The sequence below is a fragment of the Vicia villosa genome, unplaced genomic scaffold, assembly GCF_029867415.1.
Source record: "Vicia villosa cultivar HV-30 ecotype Madison, WI unplaced genomic scaffold, Vvil1.0 ctg.001440F_1_1, whole genome shotgun sequence".
Taxonomy (NCBI): domain Eukaryota; kingdom Viridiplantae; phylum Streptophyta; class Magnoliopsida; order Fabales; family Fabaceae; genus Vicia; species Vicia villosa.
In genome coordinates, this window is record NW_026705619.1 from 479,984 (window position 1) to 499,937 (window position 19,954).

At 38.6% G+C, this 19,954-nt stretch overlaps 1 protein-coding gene across 1 annotated transcript; it reads left to right on the top strand.

Annotated features, from left to right (window-relative positions):
* Positions 1–14,114: 14,114 nt before the first annotated feature.
* On the top strand, positions 14,115–14,774 carry LOC131635179 (uncharacterized). The gene has a single exon (XM_058905779.1). It carries the CDS (start codon positions 14,115–14,117, stop codon positions 14,772–14,774), a length of 660 nt encoding a protein of 219 aa, XP_058761762.1.
* The last annotated feature ends 5,180 nt before the right edge of the window (positions 14,775–19,954 follow it).

Sequence of the window (19,954 nt, forward strand, 5' to 3'; positions counted from 1 at the left end):
GTGTCCACATTAGTCAATAGTCTACAACAAATCATAAATTAGCACTTTGGTCTGGAATATTCTAGTTGATTCCGCAAGAGTAACCTTTAAAAAGGAAACTAGCGATTGTTTACCATTTTTCTGGGTAAACAAATTGACACACCTGGTGGGACCCGTTAGTGCTAAATATTTTCATTTGTTTTGATAAAATTGAAAGTATGTATGAGATTAAGAAGTGGCAGGCAATTGAGTGAAATGTCGAACAAAAACACTTCAAATAATGTCGATCCACCTAGAAACAACATAGATGTGGTTCCAACTGGAACGTTACCACAAAATACAGTGCTTATGTCGCCAACACGAAATTCTAACAATACTGGGACAGTGGCAACCATTGTATCGTCGCCAGTACGTTCGCCATTCTAGTTGGCGAGACATTACTTCAAGGAGGAATTCCTCCACCTGTATTTCCCCAATATGGAATGCCTACATCAATGATGATGGGATTACATACTAATCTTGCCACCTATTCTGAAAATATGATGGCTACATGTACTTCTTATAATCCAGGAGGGAGAACTCCAGGAGTAGGGTATTTGCCACCACCATCACCGACGTTAAATACGTCTTCCATGATTTCAATTAGACAACAGATGGATGAGAGTAATCATGATATGGTTAATGCTTTGACTCAACAGATTGGGACTATATTCACTCCCATGATAAATAACAAAAACCATAGTTATGAAATGTTAGCCAATCAAATGTCTAGAATAGCAGATTTCTTTGGGACACCACCGGTCCAACCCAGGCATACTTCCCAAGTGTCGAACGTGAGGGTAGTCGAAACACCAGGTAATGGGGATGGTTTAGGTACTCAACGTCAAACCACAGAGCGAGACAAAGAGGAACATTTGGAACAAAATATTCCTAGGGTAGTACAAAGATATCAAGATGCAGAGCAAGTCTTAAGAAATGTTCAGCAAAATAATTTTATGGGTCATAATAACATTTCAAATGTAGTAGAGCAAATCTTAGTCCAAAATGGCATAAATGTGGGTTTGCATAGACCCAATTTTGTATCTCCTCTGTCGGAGTATATTAGACAAACTGAGTTACCTAGGGGTTGGAAAGTCCCAAAGTTTACAAAGTTTGCTGGCGAGATTGGCGAATCTACAGTCGAACACGTTGCTAGGTTTCAAACAGAAGCGGGTGATCTTGCCAATAATGAAAATTTAAAATTAAAATACTTTCCCAGTTCTTTAACGAAGAGTGCTTTCACTTGGTTTAACACTTTGCCACCTCAATCAGTGTTTTCATGGAACCAATTAGAAAGATTGTTTCATGAACAGTTTTATATGGGACAGTCTAAGATTAGTTTGAAAGAGTTAGCAGGTGTAAGACGAAAGACGTCTGAGTCGATATATGACTATTTAAATCGATTCAAATTATTAAAGGCTAGGTGTTTTACACAAGTTCCAGAGCATGAGTTAGTCGAAATGGCCGCTGGTGGTTTAGACTATTCCATTAGGAAAAAGTTAGACACTCAGTATTTGAGAGATATGGCGCAGTTAGCCGATAGGGTTTGCCAGGTAGAACGGTTGAAAGCCGAAAAAGCAAGATCAAATAAATATCATAAGAAAGAAAAAGTGGCATATGTTGCAACAGATGAGTTTGACTCAGACAGTAGTTATGACGAAAACGAAGTTAATGTGGCTGAGTTAAAACCAGGGCCTCCTTATGTTTGTAAATTACTCAAGCCTTCGAACGAAAAAAATCCTATAGAAGAAAACCAAAATGTAAAGTTCACAAATAAAACTTATACTTTTGATATAAAAAAATGTGATGAGATATTTGATTTGTTAGTTGCTGATGGACAAATCATTGTGCCTCCAGGATTAAAAAATCCTCCTTTAGAACAAAAAAAGAAAAGAGGATTTTGTAAATTTCATAATTTTTTGGGCCATAAAACATCTCAATGTGTGCTTTTCAGGGATTTGGTGCAGAAGGCTTTGAAGGAAGGTAGGATGCAATTTGGTGGGAAGCCGAAATCACCAATGCAAGTGGATGAGAATCCAATGATGATTGGAGAAGCCAACTACACTGAAGTTGCTAATATAATGATGGTCGAAACTACTAAGGGTTTTGACAAAGAAAATAATATGGCTATTGATGGCCAGATATTGAGCATGGCTTACCCTAAGCCAGCCGAAAGTCTGCTGAAGTATTTGGAAAGGTGTCACAAAAATAATGCACAAGTTGGATTGTGCCCAAGATGTGACGCTGTGTACGACGTCGATGCTGCGAAGAAAATTAGGGCTGAGGTTTACAAAAAGAAATTTGAAAAGCCAAGAACTTTTCGTCCCCCATATGACGTTCCCCAGGATAAATGGGTGAAGCCAGTCAACTTTCAAGGAGGAAAGTGCCCTGAATGGAGGATCCAAGAGACAGGAGCCAGTGCTGAGAGCTCAAAGGGAAATGGGTCAAGGAAAAAGGACTACATCTCTCCAAATTACAAAGGGAAGAATCTAATGACAAGAAGTCAATGGAGACGATACCAGCGAAATCACAAAAATAGAAGTATTCCGTCAAATCCAGTTTAGATACATTTCGACAGATACCAACCAAGACCTTATCAGAAGAAGTTAACAGAAGAACAAATAAGGATAGCCAATAACCGTTTATCGCCTGGTTTAGTACTAGGAAAAGAAATGGTGGAAATTTCACCAAATGATAGTGCTGGCAAAGAGCTGGTAGACGATAACTTTGATGCAGAATCAGACGAGTTATTAATTGACTGTGGGATTGTGCTCATACTTCCTGCTGAGTTCGACAGGGTTTCAGAGGCTTCTAAAACTGAAGATGACTTTATGCCGGACGAAAAGGAAGAAGATATGCCTGTCTGTTAATATGTAATGGAAAATGGCGTAGTCGAGGGACAAAAGGCTATATTTGAAAAGCCTGATCATGGGATGAAATACCATCTCAAGCCTTCGTTCATAAGGGCAAAAGTGAATGGTGTGTCTATCAATAAAGTGTTTGTTGATGGTGGGGCTGCTGTGAATTTAATGCCTCACTCCTTATTACATAAAATTGGAAAATTTGATAAAGATTTAAGGCCTCATAATATGGTGTTGTCAAATTATGAAGGTAAGACCAGCAGCATCCTGGGAGTATTGCAGGTGAAATTAGTTGTGGGTTCGACAGTAAGGACCACTATTTTTATGGTGATTGCTTCAGAAGCAAATTTCAAATTGATGTTGGGTCGAGAGTGGATTCATGGAGTAGGAGCTGTCCCGTCAACATTGCACCAAAGGGTTGCAATTTGGAGAGAAGATGGAATTGTGGAAAATGTGGAAGCTGATCAGAGTTATTATAGAGGTGATGCAAGCAAAGTGAGTCGAAGACACTTTGAACAGCATTTGGCTAACGTAGGGCCTTGTTATAGAGCATAGGAAATATATTCTTCTGACGAAAGTGTGTCTAAATACTTGAACTTAGACCCCAATTATGGTTTTATTTGGAATAAAGATGACCCAAATGAGCCAATGAATGGAGAAGGTCCACCTGATGGGTGGACAATGATTGATGACAATGACTGCTGAGTCAATTCATTTGGCTCGAATTACCGCTTATTTAGCCGAAAATAAATTAAAAGCGGCTCTTGAAGACGACTTAGAGGAAAATATGGCTTTAGAAGCCATGCTTACAAACGAATGTACTCAATCTAACAACAAGTTGGATTCAGAGTTTGAAAGGTTTGATGGGATTTATGATGACGAGCCCCTTGGGTTCGAAAAAGATCCAGACGAACCACATAAAAGGATGAAAGCTCAAGACCCTCTTGAGGAGATTGATTTGGGTGAAGGGTCAATTCGACGACCAACTTATGTTAGTGCAAAGATGGATGTCGAAATGAAGATTAAATTAACTCAGCTTCTCAAGGAATATAAGGATTGTTTTGCTTGGGACTATAATGAGATGACTGGTTTGAGTCGAACTGTGGTAGAACATCAATTGCCATTAAAATTGGGGCAAAAACCAGTGAAACAAGCTCCAAGAAGATTTGCCCCACAAGTCATGACGAAAATTAAAGTAGAGATTGAAAGACTTTTAAAAAGCAAGTTCATTCTAACTGCAAGGTATGTCGAATGGTTAGCTAATATTGTACCTGTCATTAAGAAAAATGGGACACTTCGGGTGTGTATAGATTTCAGAGACTTGAATCGTGCTATTCCCAAAGATGAATATTCCATGCCTGTGGCTGAAATGTTAGTCGACTCAGCTGCAGGCTTTCAATATTTAAGTATGTTAGATGGCTATTCAGGATATTATCAAATTTTTATAGCCGAAGAGGACATACCTAAAACAGCATTTAGATGTCCAGATGCTTTAGGTACTTATGAATGGGTGGTAATGCCTTTTGGTCTAAAAAATGCTAGAGCCACTTATCAAAAGGCAATGAATTTAATGTTTCATGATTTCATAGAGCATTTTATGCAGGTTTATATTGATGACATTGTAATAAAGTCATCATCTGAAAATGAACATTTGAACCACCTTCGACAGTCCTTTGAGAGGATGAGGAAGTACGGTTTAAAAATGAATCCTTTAAAATGTGCTTTTGGTGTTCATGCAGGGGATTTCCTTGGTTTCGTGGTGCATAAAAAAGGCATTGAAATAAACCAAAATAAGACCAAGGCAATTTTGGAGTTGAAAGCGCCAGACACAAAAAAGCAGTTACAATCACTTTTGGGGAAGATTAATTTCTTGAGGAGATTTATCTCAAATTTAAGTGGTAAGACGAAGTTATTTTCGTCGTTACTCAAACTCAAGAATAATGATGTATTCAGATGGGAAGAAGAACATCAACAGGCGTTTGATCAAATCAAGGCATACTTGACGAAACTGAAGGATAGAAAAACACTTAGAAAGGGGGGGTTTGAATAAGTGTAGCTTTAAAAACTTGACAGATAAAAATAAATTGCACAGTTATTTTTATCCTGGTTCGTTGTTAACTAAACTACTCCAGTCCACCCCCGCAGAGATGATTTACCTCAACTGAGGATTTAATCCACTAATCGCACGGATTACAATGGTTCTCCACTTAGTCAGCAACTAAGTCTTCCAGAGTCTTCTGATCACACACTGATCACTCCAGGAACAACCGCTTAGATACCCTCTAAGACTTTTCTAGAGTATACTGATCCACACGATCACTCTAGTTACAACCTGCTTAGATAACCTCTAAGACTTCCTAGAGTATTCTGATCCACACGATCACTCTAGTTCCTTACAACTTAATGTAACCAATTCTAAGAGTATTACAATTGCTTCTTAAAAAGCTATAATCACAAACTGTGATATTTCTCTTAACGTTTAAGCTTAATCTCACTAATATATTACAACAGCAATGTAGTGAGCTTTGATGAAGATGAAGATTCTGAGTTTTGAATAGAACAGAGTTTCAGCAAGTTAATCTGAGTTGATTTGGTGCAGAATCGTTAACCTTGCTTCTCATCAGAACTTCATATTTATAGGCGTTGGAGAAGATGACCGTTGAGTGCATTTAATGCTTTGCGTGTTCCGTACAGCATCGCATTTAATGTTATACGCTTTTGTCAACTACCTCGAGCCTTGTTCACGCTGTGTCTACTGACGTAGCCTAGAATAGCTTTTAACGTTCCTTTTGTCAGTCAGCGTAGCTTGCCACTTGTACTTCCTTCTGATCTGATGTTTGTGAATACAACATTTGAATATCATCAGAGTCAAACAGCTTGGTGCAAAGCATCTTCTGATCTTCTGACCTTGAAGTGCTTCTGAGCGTGATACCATCAGAACTTCAGTGCTTCTGTTCTCTTGTTCTTCTGATGCTTCCATAGACCCATGTTCTGATTCTGCTTCGACCATCTTCTGATGTCTTGCCAGACCATGTTCTGATGTTGCATGCTGAACCCTTTGAGACAAAGCTTCTGAGCGCTGAATTATGCGTACTCTTTATATATTTCCTGAAAAGGAAATTGCATTGGATTAGAGTACCATATTATCTTAAGCAAAATTCATATTATTGTTATCATCAAAACTAAGATAATTGATCAGAACAAATCTTGTTCTAACAATCTCCCCCTTTTTGATGATGACAAAAACATATATAAATGATATGAATTTGCGATCAGAAAGAACAGACGGCAAAAGACAAATTACACAGCTATAGCATAAGCATATGAATATGTCTCCCCCTGAGATTAACAATCTCCCCCTGAGATAAATAATCTCCCCCTGAAATAAATACTCGAAGAACTTTAATAAAAGACTTCCCTGATTATTTCGGTAGAGACGATCATATAAGCTTCTGTCTTTAGAGAATTCATAGCTTCTGACTTCTGCTTCCATTGGACAGCTTCAGAACTAGAATTTCCTTAGATCCCTAGAACACTCACAGCTTCTGATTTCTGCTTCCATCTAGGACAGCTTCAGAACTTGAATTTCTTTGATCTTCTGAACATTCACAGCTTCTGATTTCTGCTTCCATCTAGGACAGCTTCAGAACTTGAATTTCTTTGATCTTCTGAATATTCACAGCTTCTGATTTCTGCTTCCATTTAGGACAGCTTCAGAACTTGAGTTTTCTGGATCTTTAGAACCTTCACAGCTTCTGATTTCTGCTTCCCTCGGATAGCTTCAGAGCTTTGAATTTCTACCAACATCACTTCATGCTAGATTTGTATCAGAACATTGTTGAATGTACCAGAGCATCATCTGAGCATCTCTACATCCTGAAATGTTACAGAACAAAAACTAAACGACAAAAGTCAGCATGAACGAGTCAGAACATAAAATGTATATTAGAACACATGATATGTATCAGAGCCATATAGGCTAAAATAATGTATCAGAGCAAATAGAATTTTGTCAGATCAAATAGACAAATATGGATCAAATTCTATTATCAGTGCTTCTGATTTATTCTTCTTTCTTGCTTCTGATTTCTGAAGCTTGACAGCACTAAGCTTGCTTCAGTTTCCATGAGTTTATTCTTTTTACAGAATAACACTCCTTATGGTTTTGCTTCTTGTGTTTGCTTTGAAGATTCTCTTCACTTCTTTATACCTGCAAAACACTTAAACCATATAGAACTTGCAGTTCTTGTTAGTAAATGTGTGGGAACTTTACCCAACAACTGATAGATTTAATCAAATCATTTATCATTTATCTTCTCCCCCTTTTTGTCATAACATCAAAAAGAATATTTCAAAAGATTCAGATGAATAAAACGACAAATAAAATCACTGGAATGTAAATCAAGGAAAGTTTTCATTGATAATCAAAAAAGATTACAAGGGAGGAATGCAGGAAAACAGATGCAACAAGGAAAGAAAAAAAAACTACAAAGACCAAAGGACTAAGATCCTAGCCTACGCAAAATCCGCGCCAGAACATCATGAATCCCGTCAGTGCTTGTAGCTTGCCTTGCCATGAAGGAGCGAAACTCAGCATTGGCTACTTCTTGCGCGTCCAAACGAGAAGCCAGCATAGCTTGATTCTGATGAAGAGTTTCCAAGGTCTCCATCAGAGCTGAGGTTTCACCAGAAGAGGAGGCACCAGTATTTCTGCCAAGAGGGACAGCAATCTCAGCAGGGTGATCTTCTGGGAGATCTTCAGCTTGTGCATCTTCCATTTCCTCATCTGAGTCTGACTCAGAAGTAGCCTTAGCATATTCTGGTTCAGGCAGCTCAGAAGTTCCATCTTCCAACGCTTGAAGAATAGCTGCTAGGTTTGTTGGAGGAGTAGGACCAGCAACTTCAGCAGGATAAACCACTACTGGAAAGACCATGTGAGGTGCTTTTTCAGAAGGGTTCATTCTGAACCAGTTGAACAGCCACTGAAAATCTCCAGTCAGCACAGGAAACCATGGTCTCCACACCACGATGTCTCTACAGAGATTTTCTTCTTCCAACTCATCTGCTGGTATCTTCCCTTCAAGAACACTTCTGTTCCTGATGAGATGGTGATGGCTGCTTTCACCAACTTCCAACCGAAGACCACGAACACCAGGAGCTTCAGACATAATCCTTCTCTGAGTGTCTGTAGCCTTAGCCAGAAAATCCTGACGAAAGGTATTCCAAAGGTTGCTCGTAGCATACTCATCCAGATGGTTAAGGTGAGCAGCACCTAGAATCTCCAACCAGCCATTTACATCAGAATGTAAAAGCTCCAGATAAGATTGAGAGGTAGGGGTTGGAGGGTTGACAGTGAACCTGGAGTCGGTAAGAACAACACTATAGGGATTAGGTGTTCTGGTGGGAAAAGGGTGTGAAAGAGATGAAGAAATATCTGATGGATGGGTTGAAGGAGAGGAGATATCAGATGGTGAAGAAGGTGGTTCCGAGAGGATGAATGAGGAGGAAGAGGTGGTGGAGATCTTTGAAGAGGGAGGTGATTGAGGGGTACCGTCAAGGGGTTGATACACTTTGAGAGGGTCATAGGAGATCCTTACTCTTTTTGGTTTGGTTTCTGGTTCAGCAGTTGCCTTTCTCTTTTGTTTCCGATTATTATCTTGATTCCCAGAGCTTGACGATGGATTCATGATGAATTTGCAGATATTGGAAACTGCTACGGTTTATGATATGAATGCAAAGAGAGAGAACGAAAAAGAAACTGAATGCAAAGTGAGAGAAATATGAGAGGGAAAAGAAACGTTTGAAGAATATAAAAAGAAAACTGAAAGAGAGTAAATGATGAAAAGCATTTAATGTTACGTGACGTGAGGAGAGATAATAATGACAAAAGACGTGATTTGCACAGTTACCTAAGTAGACGTCCCCTCAACTGCACGCACGCTTGTCCAGGAATAGTGAACACGTGTTTACCATCTGGATAGCCAGTTACAGCTGTTTTGCTTTTATAGAGATTCTGAATCAACTTAGACAATGAAACGTTAGTAATAACTGAATCACAATTTCTAATTGATTTCTATCAGAACTTCTTATAAAAAATTTCATTTCAGAAGATACTCATACATAAGAACTTCTCATCTTCTCATTCTGAGCTTGTTTCTGAAGACCCATTTTGTACCGATTATATTGAATCCATCTGTTATAGGAACAAGATCCCAAACATCATTCCTTGTAAACTGATTCAGTTCTTCTTGCATAGCAATTATCCAGTCTGGATCTTCTAGAGCATGATCAACAGAAGTTGGCTCGATCAAAGATACAAGACCTAATTGACAGTCTGCATTGTTCTTAAGGAATGCTCTTGTTCTGATTGGATCATCCTTCTTTCCAAGAATGACATCTTCTGAATGACCAGAGATGAGTCTGGATGATCTTCTGACAGATGGTTCTTCAGATATGCTTAGATTCTCCAGAGAAGCTGATACTTGATCTTCAGATTCTTTGCTTCTGAGAAGCTCTGCTTCTGATGCGTTGCTTCTTGGCTCAACAACTTCTGATATATCAATATCACAATCTGCAAAATTATCAAACTGCTTTGGTTTTTCAGAACCAAGCTTATCATCAAACCTGATATTGATTGATTCTTCTACAATCAATGTTTCAGTATTGTATACTCTGTAGCCTTTTGAGCGTTCAGAATATCCAAGAAGGAAACATTTTTGAGCTTTGGAATCAAACTTACCAAGATGATCTTTAGTGTTCAGAATAAAGCATACACATCCAAAAGGATGGAAATATGAAATGTTGGGCTTTCTATTCTTCCACAATTCATAAGGAGTCTTATTTAGAATAGGTCTGATAGAGATTCTATTCTGAATATAGCATGCAGTGTTTATTGCTTCTGCCCAGAAATGCTTAGCCATATTGGTTTCATTGATCATGGTTCTGGCCATTTCTTGCAGAGTCCTATTCTTTCGTTCTACAACTCCATTTTGCTGTGGAGTTCTAGGACAAGAGAAATCATGGGCAATACCATTTTCTTTGAAAAATTCTTCAAAGGATCTGTTCTCAAATTCACCACCATGATCACTTCTGACCTTTATGATTTTACACTCTTTTTCAGATTGAATCTGAATGCAGAAATCAAAGAACACTGAATGAGACTCATCCTTGTGTTTCAAGAATTTTACCCATGTCCAGCGACTATAATCATCTACGATGACTAATCCATATTTCTTCCCTCTGACAGATGTTGTTTTGACTGGGCCAAACAGATCAATGTGCAAGAGTTCTAATGGCCTTGAGGTAGAAACAACATTCTTGGACTTGAATGCAGGTTTGGAGAACTTGCCCTTCTGACATGCTTCACAAAGAGCATCTGATTTGAATTTCAGATTAGGGAGTCCTCTGACAAGATTCAGTTTGTTAATCTGAGAAATCTTTCTCAAACTAGCATGACCTAATCTTCTGTGCCAGACCCACTGCTCTTCAGAAACAGGCATAAGACAGGTCACCTTCTGACTCATAAGATCTTGCAGATCTGTCTTATAAATGTTGTTCTTCCTCTTGCCTGTAAATAGGATTGAGCCATCCTTCTGATTTACAGCCTTGCAAGACTCTTGATTAAAGATTATATCATAACCATTGTCACTCAATTGACTGATAGATAAGAGGTTATGTGTTAATCCTTCTACAAGAAGTACATTAGAAATGGAAGGAGAGTTACCAGACTTTATAGTTCCAGAGCCAATTATCTTGCCCTTCTGATCTCCTCCAAACTTGACTACTCCTCCAGATTTATGCACCAGGTCTTGGAACATAGACCTTCTTCCTGTCATGTGTCGTGAGCATCCAGAGTCCAGGTACCATGACATGTTGTGCTTTGTCCTTTTTGCAGTCAAGGATATCTGCAATAGGAATAATCTTATCCTTAGGTACCCACATCTTTTTGGGTCCTTTCTTGTTAGATTTTCTCAAGTTCTGATTGAACTTGGGTTTAACATTGTAAGCAATAGGAGGAACAGCATGATAATTCTTAATGTGAGTTCCATGATATTTCCTAGGTTGTGTCACATGCTTTTTGGTGTGTGTTATGTGAAAACTTTGAGCATGTGAAGTGTGCCTAATATCATGGGAGTGGCCATACTTGAACTGATCATACAATGGCTTGTATGTGAATTTCATTTCATCAACAGGTTCAAGTTTGTATGGGGTTTCACCCTCAAAACCAATGCCGAATCTTTTGTTTCCAGACACAGCATATATCATAGAAGCTAGCTGACTTCTGCCAATACTTCTAGATAAGAACTTCCTGAAACTTAAATCATATTCTTTCAGAATATGGTTTAGACTAGGAGTGGATTTTTCTGAATCAGAGGGAGATCCAACATTATTGGATAATTTTAAAAATTTTTCTTTTAATTCAGAATTCTCCAACTCAAGCTTCTTTGTTTCAAATTCAAATAGCTTTTTCAGCTTTTTGTATTTGAGACTCATCTGAGACTTGAATTCCAGAAGTTCAGTTAGACCGGAAACTAACTCATCTCTAGTAAGTTCAGAAAATACCTCTTCAGAATCTGATTCTGATGTAGATTCTGATCCGTCATCTTCTGTCGCCATCAGCGCACAGTTAGCCTGCTCATCTTCAGAGTCTGAATCATCTTCTGACTCATCCCAGGTTGCCATAAGACCTTTCTTCTTATGAAACTTCTTCTTGGGATTTTCCTTCTGAAGATTTGGACATTCATTCTTGAAGTGTCCAGGCTCATTGCATTCATAGCACATGACCTTCTTCTTGTCAAATCTTCTGTCATCAGAAGATTCTCCACGTTCAAATTTCTTTGAACTTCTGAAGCCTCTGAACTTCCTTTGCTTGGTCTTCCAGAGTTGATTTAGCCTTCTGGAGATCAAAGACAGTTCATCTTCTTCTTCAGATTCTGATTCTTCAGGATCTTCTTCTTTAGCCTGAAAAGCGTTAGTGCATTTCTTGATATTGGATTTTAATGCAATAGACTTACCTTTCTTTTGAGGCTCATTTGCGTCCAGCTCTATTTCATGACTTCTCAAAGCACTGATAAGCTCTTCCAGAGAAACTTCATTCAGATTCTTTGCAATCTTGAATGCAGTCACCATAGGACCCCATCTTCTGGGTAAGCTTCTGATGATCTTCTTTACATGATCAGCCTTGGTGTATCCCTTGTCAAGAACTCTCAATCCAGCAGTAAGAGTTTGAAATCTTGAAAACATCTTTTCAATGTCTTCATCATCCTCCATCTTGAAGGCTTCATACTTCTGGATTAAAGCTAGAGCTTTAGTCTCCTTGACTTGAGCATTTCCTTCATGAGTCATTTTCAAGGACTCATATATGTCATAGGCCGTTTCCCTGTTAGATATCTTCTCATACTCAGCATGAGAGATAGCATTCAGCAAAACAGTTCTGCATTTATGATGATTCCTGAAAAGCTTCTTCTGATCATCATTCATTTCTTGCCTTGTCAGCTTTACGCCACTGGCATTTACTGGATGTTTGTAACCATCCATCAGAAGATCCCATAGATCACCATCTAGACCAAGAAAGTAACTTTCCAGTTTATCTTTCCAGTATTCAAAGTTTTCACCATCAAATACCGGCGGTCTAGTATAACCATTGTTACCGTTGTATTGCTCAGCAGAGCCAGATGTAGATGCAGGTGTAGATTTTTCAGATTCACCAGCCATCTTTTACTGAAGCGTTTTTCTCTTCCTGAATCTTTTCTAAACACGGTTAAGTGCTTGCACCTTAGAACCGGCGCTCTGATGCCAATTGAAGGATAGAAAAACACTTAGAAAGGGGGGGTTTGAATAAGTGTAGCTTTAAAAACTTGACAGATAAAAATAAATTGCACAGTTATTTTTATCCTGGTTCGTTGTTAACTAAACTACTCCAGTCCACCCCCGCAGAGATGATTTACCTCAACTGAGGATTTAATCCACTAATCGCACGGATTACAATGGTTCTCCACTTAGTCAGCAACTAAGTCTTCCAGAGTCTTCTGATCACACACTGATCACTCCAGGAACAACCGCTTAGATACCCTCTAAGACTTTTCTAGAGTATACTGATCCACACGATCACTCTAGTTACAACCTGCTTAGATAACCTCTAAGACTTCCTAGAGTATTCTGATCCACACGATCACTCTAGTTCCTTACAACTTAATGTAACCAATTCTAAGAGTATTACAATTGCTTCTTAAAAAGCTATAATCACAAACTGTGATATTTCTCTTAACGTTTAAGCTTAATCTCACTAATATATTACAACAGCAATGTAGTGAGCTTTGATGAAGATGAAGATTCTGAGTTTTGAATAGAACAGAGTTTCAGCAAGTTAATCTGAGTTGATTTGGTGCAGAATCGTTAACCTTGCTTCTCATCAGAACTTCATATTTATAGGCGTTGGAGAAGATGACCGTTGAGTGCATTTAATGCTTTGCGTGTTCCGTACAGCATCGCATTTAATGTTATACGCTTTTGTCAACTACCTCGAGCCTTGTTCACGCTGTGTCTACTGACGTAGCCTAGAATAGCTTTTAACGTTCCTTTTGTCAGTCAGCGTAGCTTGCCACTTGTACTTCCTTCTGATCTGATGTTTGTGAATACAACATTTGAATATCATCAGAGTCAAACAGCTTGGTGCAAAGCATCTTCTGATCTTCTGACCTTGAAGTGCTTCTGAGCGTGATACCATCAGAACTTCAGTGCTTCTGTTCTCTTGTTCTTCTGATGCTTCCATAGACCCATGTTCTGATTCTGCTTCGACCATCTTCTGATGTCTTGCCAGACCATGTTCTGATGTTGCATGCTGAACCCTTTGAGACAAAGCTTCTGAGCGCTGAATTATGCGTACTCTTTATATATTTCCTGAAAAGGAAATTGCATTGGATTAGAGTACCATATTATCTTAAGCAAAATTCATATTATTGTTATCATCAAAACTAAGATAATTGATCAGAACAAATCTTGTTCTAACAGAAACCTCCCATTTTAATACCCCCAAATAGAAGTAAGAACATGAAATTGTACATAGCTGCATCTGATTCGACAATAGGGAGCATGTTGGCCCAAGAAGATGCTCATGGTGTCGAAAGAGCTATTTATTATCTGAGTCGAATTTTAGTGGATGCAGAAACTGGATATTCTGATATTGAAAAACTATGTTTATGTTTGTACTACTCATGTAATAAGTTAAAGTAATATATGAAGCCTGTTGATGTGTATGTTTCATCTCATTATGATATTATTAAGCATATGTTGTCCAAACCTATTTTGCATAACCGAATTGGAAAATGGGTGCTAGCTTTAAGTGAATTTTCTTTAACTTATGTTCCTTTGAAAGCTATGAAAGGACAAATAGTAGCTGACTTCATAAGAGACCGTGGATTAACTGATATATCAGTGAATATGGTCACTCAAACTATGTGGCAATTGTATTTTGATGGTTCCAGTCATAGAAATGGTTCAGGTATTGGGGTTTTAATTATATCTCCCCAAGGTATACCTTCGACGTTTAAGTACAAGATCAGTGAAGCTTGTTCTAATAATGAGGTAGAATATGAAGCTTTGATCACTGGATTGAGGGCTCTTTTAGACTTAGGGGCTACTGAAGTACAGATAAAAGGTGACTCCGAGCTTGTTATTCGACAAATTACAAAGCAGTATAAATGTATTAAAGAAAATTTAATCATTTACCATGCTCTAGTAATTCAGTTGTTGGAGAAATTTCACGTGGTGCATATAACTCATGTGCCTAGGAATGAAAACAGTGCACCAAATGAGTTAGCACAAATTGCTTCAGGATATAGAGTTTCTAAAGATCGACTGAGAGAGTTAATTGAAGTTAAAGATAAAGAAGTCTAACGTTATTACCCTGCTTTGTCAATAGCAAAAATTGGGGGGGGGGGGGACGTGAAAGTGAAGACGAAGGTTTAGAAACTTATATGGAAGGTGGTGAAATTTTTGCCATCGACAATATGTCAGATGCTGATTGGCGAAAACCATTGGTACAATACTTAAACAATCCAATTGGGACGACTGATCCGAAAATTAAGTATAGAGCTTTGAGTTATGTCATATTAGGGAACGAATTATATAAGAAGATAGATGAAGGTGTATTAATGAAATGTTTAAGTGAGGCTGAAGCATTTATAGCCGTATCAGAAGTACATAGTGGTGCTTGTGGGGCACACCAATCAGGCCATAAGATGAAATGGCTTTTGTTTCGACGAGGGTTATACTGGCCATCAATGTTAAAAGATTGTATTGAATTTGCAAAAGGTTGCCAAGAATGCCAGAAGTTTTCAGGTATTCAACATGTACCCGCTAGTGAATTACATGCAATAGTGAAACCTTGGCCGTTTCGAGGTTGGGCTTTAGATTTAATAGGAGAAATAAATCCTGCTTCGTCTAAACAGCAGAGGTATATTTTAGTTGGGATAGATTATTTTACGAAATGGATAGAGGCTATCCCATTGGTGAGTGTTAATCAAGAAAGTGTGATTGATTTCATACAGAAATCTATAATTTTTAGATATGGGATACCAGAAACAATTACTACTGATCAAGGATCAGTCTTCACTGGTCGAAAAATGAAAGAATTTGCAAAAGAAACAGGTTTTAAGTTGTTGACTTCGAACCCATACTATGCCCAGGCCAACGGACAAGTCGAAGCTGCTAATAAAGTTATCATAAATTTAATAAAGAAACATGTGGGAAGAAAGCCAAAAAAATGGCATCAGACACTTGACCAAATTTTATGGGCCTGTCGAACTTCCTTAAAAGAGGCAACAAATACTACTCCATTTCTTCTAACTTTTGGATATGATGCAGTTTTGCATGTTGAAATTTGTTTACAATCAGCAAGGATTCAAAGACAAAATGATATGGCTATAGATGAATATTAGAATTTGATGTTAGATGAGCTGGTTGATTTAGACGAAGAAAGGTTAATAGCTTTGGAAAGACTGATAAAGCAAAAAGAGAAAGTGGCAAACGCTTATAATAAGAAAGTGAAAACAAAGTTGTTTGCTTTAGATGACTATGTTTGGAAAGTCATTTTACCTATGGATCAAGAAGACAAGTCCTTAGGAAAATGGTCACCTAATTGGGAAGGACCATTTAAAATTGTGCAAGTCTTCACAAATAATGCATATGAAATCGAAGAGTTAAGTGAGGATTGTCGAATCCTGAGGATAAATGGTAAATATTTGAAAAAAATATAAGCCAATACTTCAGGAAATAACAATTGAAACTTAACAAAATAAAAATATGATTGATAATGGCTCAATAGCCAGATAGTACAGTTGAATGTTATAAATAAAGCCACAAATTACAAAGTTAAAGGGTTAGAAATTCATTCTTAAATCCTTCTTAGGCATCTGACTCAAAGTCAAGTTTCTTGTTGAGTCGGGCCAAGCCTTGTTTCAAAAGGCAAATATCTTTCTTTAGCTTTAAAGCCTTTTCGCCATGGCCGATACCCTTCAACGCTTCCTGGTTGACAGTTTCAGACGAAGGAATATCCTCAGATTTAGCCAGATTTATTTTCTTTTCCTCAAGGACGAGAATTTTGGCTTGAAGCTTCGCAATCAGGGCTTGGTAGTCAGAGATTTCATCATTAATAGGCTTTTCTTTCTCAGAAAATTTCTGGATCTTATCTTGAAATTCTCTAACCTTTTTCTCAGAAGCTGCACTGAAATCCCACTCTCTGTCCATTTCAAGAGCCTTATTCTTCATTTGTAAGTCAGCATTTTTGTGTGTGATCAAGTCTCGCCAAACTTGGTTGAAGTAAGCTTCAAATCTGAAGAAGTATTGGGCAACATGATTGGGATGTTGCGCTTTGAGTATTTGGTCTAACATGTTTCTTATCTCGCCATCAAGAGAGTCAGATTCCTCTAGAACAGTGAGAAATTCAGGTTCATGAATATGACTGCGAAGGTCACAGATTAGGGAAACTATCGACGCTTCGATTTCAGATTCTGGGATAGAAGTCTGAATGGCAGTTTCTTGAATCAAGGAAGTTTCCCTAAGCCTTTGAAGACGCAACAGAGCCTCTGAAGGGTTGGTCTTTTTTAGGTTCATAATTTCTTCTTGACTAAGAGGATTGTTGGAGGTATTTTCTTCAGGATGATTGATTGGATGAGTTTGAAAACCAGTTCTGAGGGATGTGTCGACTGCGGCAAGAGTTGGCTGGACATCAGCTTGTGTTTTGGACGGTGAAATGGTTAGTGAAACTTGTGCAGAACCATGAAGGTTCATTCTTGATTGTTTTGGGTCATTGGAGAGGTGAGAGTAACAGCTGGTGCAGGCGTAGGTCGAGGTGGAGAATTGGTGGTATTAGTACCACACCCAAAAGCATCTATTTTTTGTGGACTTGGAAGAGAGTTAGAGGAAGTCTTGTTGACGGTTGTTTCACCTTTCTGAGGAGAGTCATCGATAATTACCAAGGGCTTCTGTTAAAAGAGCAACTTATGTATCAGACAAGCATTCGTCGAAAGAAGACAAAACAGTAACAAAATGATTATACCTCAACATTTGCTTCTGCTGGTTTTTTTGCTCCTTTAGGAGGAGGCTTCTTGGTGTTTCTAGTGATGGTCTTTTTCTTCTTTGATGGTGTTGGAGGATTGGAAAAGATTTCACTTTCGTCAGGTTGTGGAGGTTGGGTTTCCTCTGGTTCATCTTTCACAATCAACTGAGAACAAAGTTTCTCATTAAGTCTAAGAAAGGAAAAGAAATAAAAGCCAAGTTGAGAAAGACATACCTTTCGTCTTGTAATTTGTTTTTTAGGGGGAGGTCCAGTGTTGGTCGAAGCTGCTTGACGCTTTTTCCCCTGAATTGAACATTATTTATTAAAAGCAAAGAGAATGAGTAATGTTAGTGAGTATCCAAATACCTGTTTGACGATAGGGTCTTCGACTTCGTTGACAGGTTCGTCACCAGAGAGATCTAAAGAGAATCAATGATATACATGAATAAATATGGAAGGACAATATGATAAATATTGATTAGGAGAGGAAATATACCTTTGAAGAGTTGATCCTCCAAAATGTCATAAGCAGTATTTAGCCTTTCATATAAGTTGGTGTCGAAAAGTTGGTAATAAATGGTCCACCACATTTCAAATTCTTTTGTTGTAAAATAAGAATTTTGAAAGGTAAAGGTGGGAAGTTCTAAACTTTGCCTACAGAGGAATTTGAGGCAACCCGTATGGTTCTCAGCTGTGAATTTTCGACCAGACCAACATATGTTAGTGGATCGACTGTAGAAACTTTTTGGCAACATATGGCTCAGACCAAATTGTCTGGAGACCAAGTTTGGTTGATAACTAGTAACCCCATAACACTTGCCCGTTGCTTCAATACGATGTGACAAAAGCGTAGGGGTTAGAAATGCAGCCCAAATACCATTAAGTTGAGCATGCAGAGTAGGAGTGTCTCCATGGAAGATGGCTCTAAACCAATTGGGCCCAAAACACCTGTTGGAAAAAGGAGCCATAGACGCAAGAAAGACTTTGCAGTTCACAAAGAGTTTTATAAATTTGAAGAAATTTGTACGGTTTGAATCGCACCGTGGAGTTTGAAGAGCCAACTTCACACCTTCGACTCTTCTATCATGAAGAACTTCAAGGATGGCTGGAGAAACGGTGAAACCTAAAGTATGTTCAAACATGACGTTTAGCCAGTGTTGCAGAAGCCAATAAGGCCCAGACAATGAGAGTTGTTTTGGAGTCTCGATGAGTCGTTTGATTCTGAGGGAGGTACTCCCATATTATAATAAAGGTAAGCAAGCAATAACTTAACTAAGGAGATCTTTCGACCTTCATGAATCTGGACCACCATGGGAATGTAAGCTTTGGCTATTTGAAGGAAACATGGGCAGAAGAGATAATAAGACAACCAAAAAGTCAGGAAAGCGACATGCTCTTCGTCTGACACTTCACAAGTACTTTTGTCATAGTGATTCTGAATGTAGCTTGTGATGGTGGCGTTGGTGAAATTGAATTCCATTTGAGTTGGCAAGGTGGGGTCAAAAACTTCTCCCATGGGCGAAAGCCCTGTGATAGCTTCCACGTCGAAGCGGGTCGGGGTCATCATTCCACAAGGGAATTGGAACGTGTTAGTCGAACCTTCCCAAAAGAAGAGTGACGCTAACAACATATAGGATTTTACCTTGTGAGCGTGCCTGGAAATGTGAATTGCATCGAAGATACCCAGTTCTTCCCATCGCTGTTGTTTTTTGGCTTGAACCTTGTCGAGCCAAGCGATATAGTTTTTGTTGCCAGGAGGGGGCATCAAGAGGAAAACCCTCATAGCAGGATCCATGAACTTCAGGTTGAGTTTCCTTTTCTTCTCAAAGGCCAAGGGCATAGTCGGAGCATAGGTAGGAAAGAAGCTTTGAACCGTTTTTGGATGGGTACGGGTATCTGGATACGGACCAGAAAATGCAAGGCGTTTGTCAGATACTTGGAACGGTATAAGCATCTGATTTCTCCAGATTGCAACGTTAGTTTCGTTTACGAGTAGAGGAGGGAGTGTTGATATCCCTTTTTCCTCTTCTTCCTGGTTAATGACAAGGGCAAGAGGGTTAGCACAAGTAAGCGCTAGTGTTGGATGCCATTGAGAAGAGAATGTATAGATTTTGAAAAACTCTGTGTTTTGCTAAAAGGTTGTAGATGAAACGAAGAAGAAGAAGGAAAATAGACTTGGAATAAAATAGAGAGCTTTTATAGTAAAGAGTGGTGATTTGATGATGTCAGCGAAAGACGTTTCAGAAACAAATGTCATTTCATTGGCTGTTTTCTTGGGAAATGGTATAGAAAGTGGGAGAGTGGTTAAAGAGCCCACTACCTAGGGTTTTAGGTCATAATTAATGACTTTGGAGACTGAAACGTAATGATGGCATTTAGGGAAGTCGAAATCTGAAGAAAGACAAAACGCCACTTTTTCTCTAAAGTCGAAAGTGGCCCTTTTGGGGGGGGGGGGATTTGTTACCAAAGATTTCGACTTCTCTATATTTTTAGAAAGTGTGGGAAGAGACGAAAAGAT

What these genes read in the sequence shown, in the direction of transcription:
- LOC131635179 (XM_058905779.1), top strand. Translation starts at nt 14,115, where the DNA reads ATGAAGCCTGTTGATGTGTATGTTTCATCTCATTATGATATTATTAAG.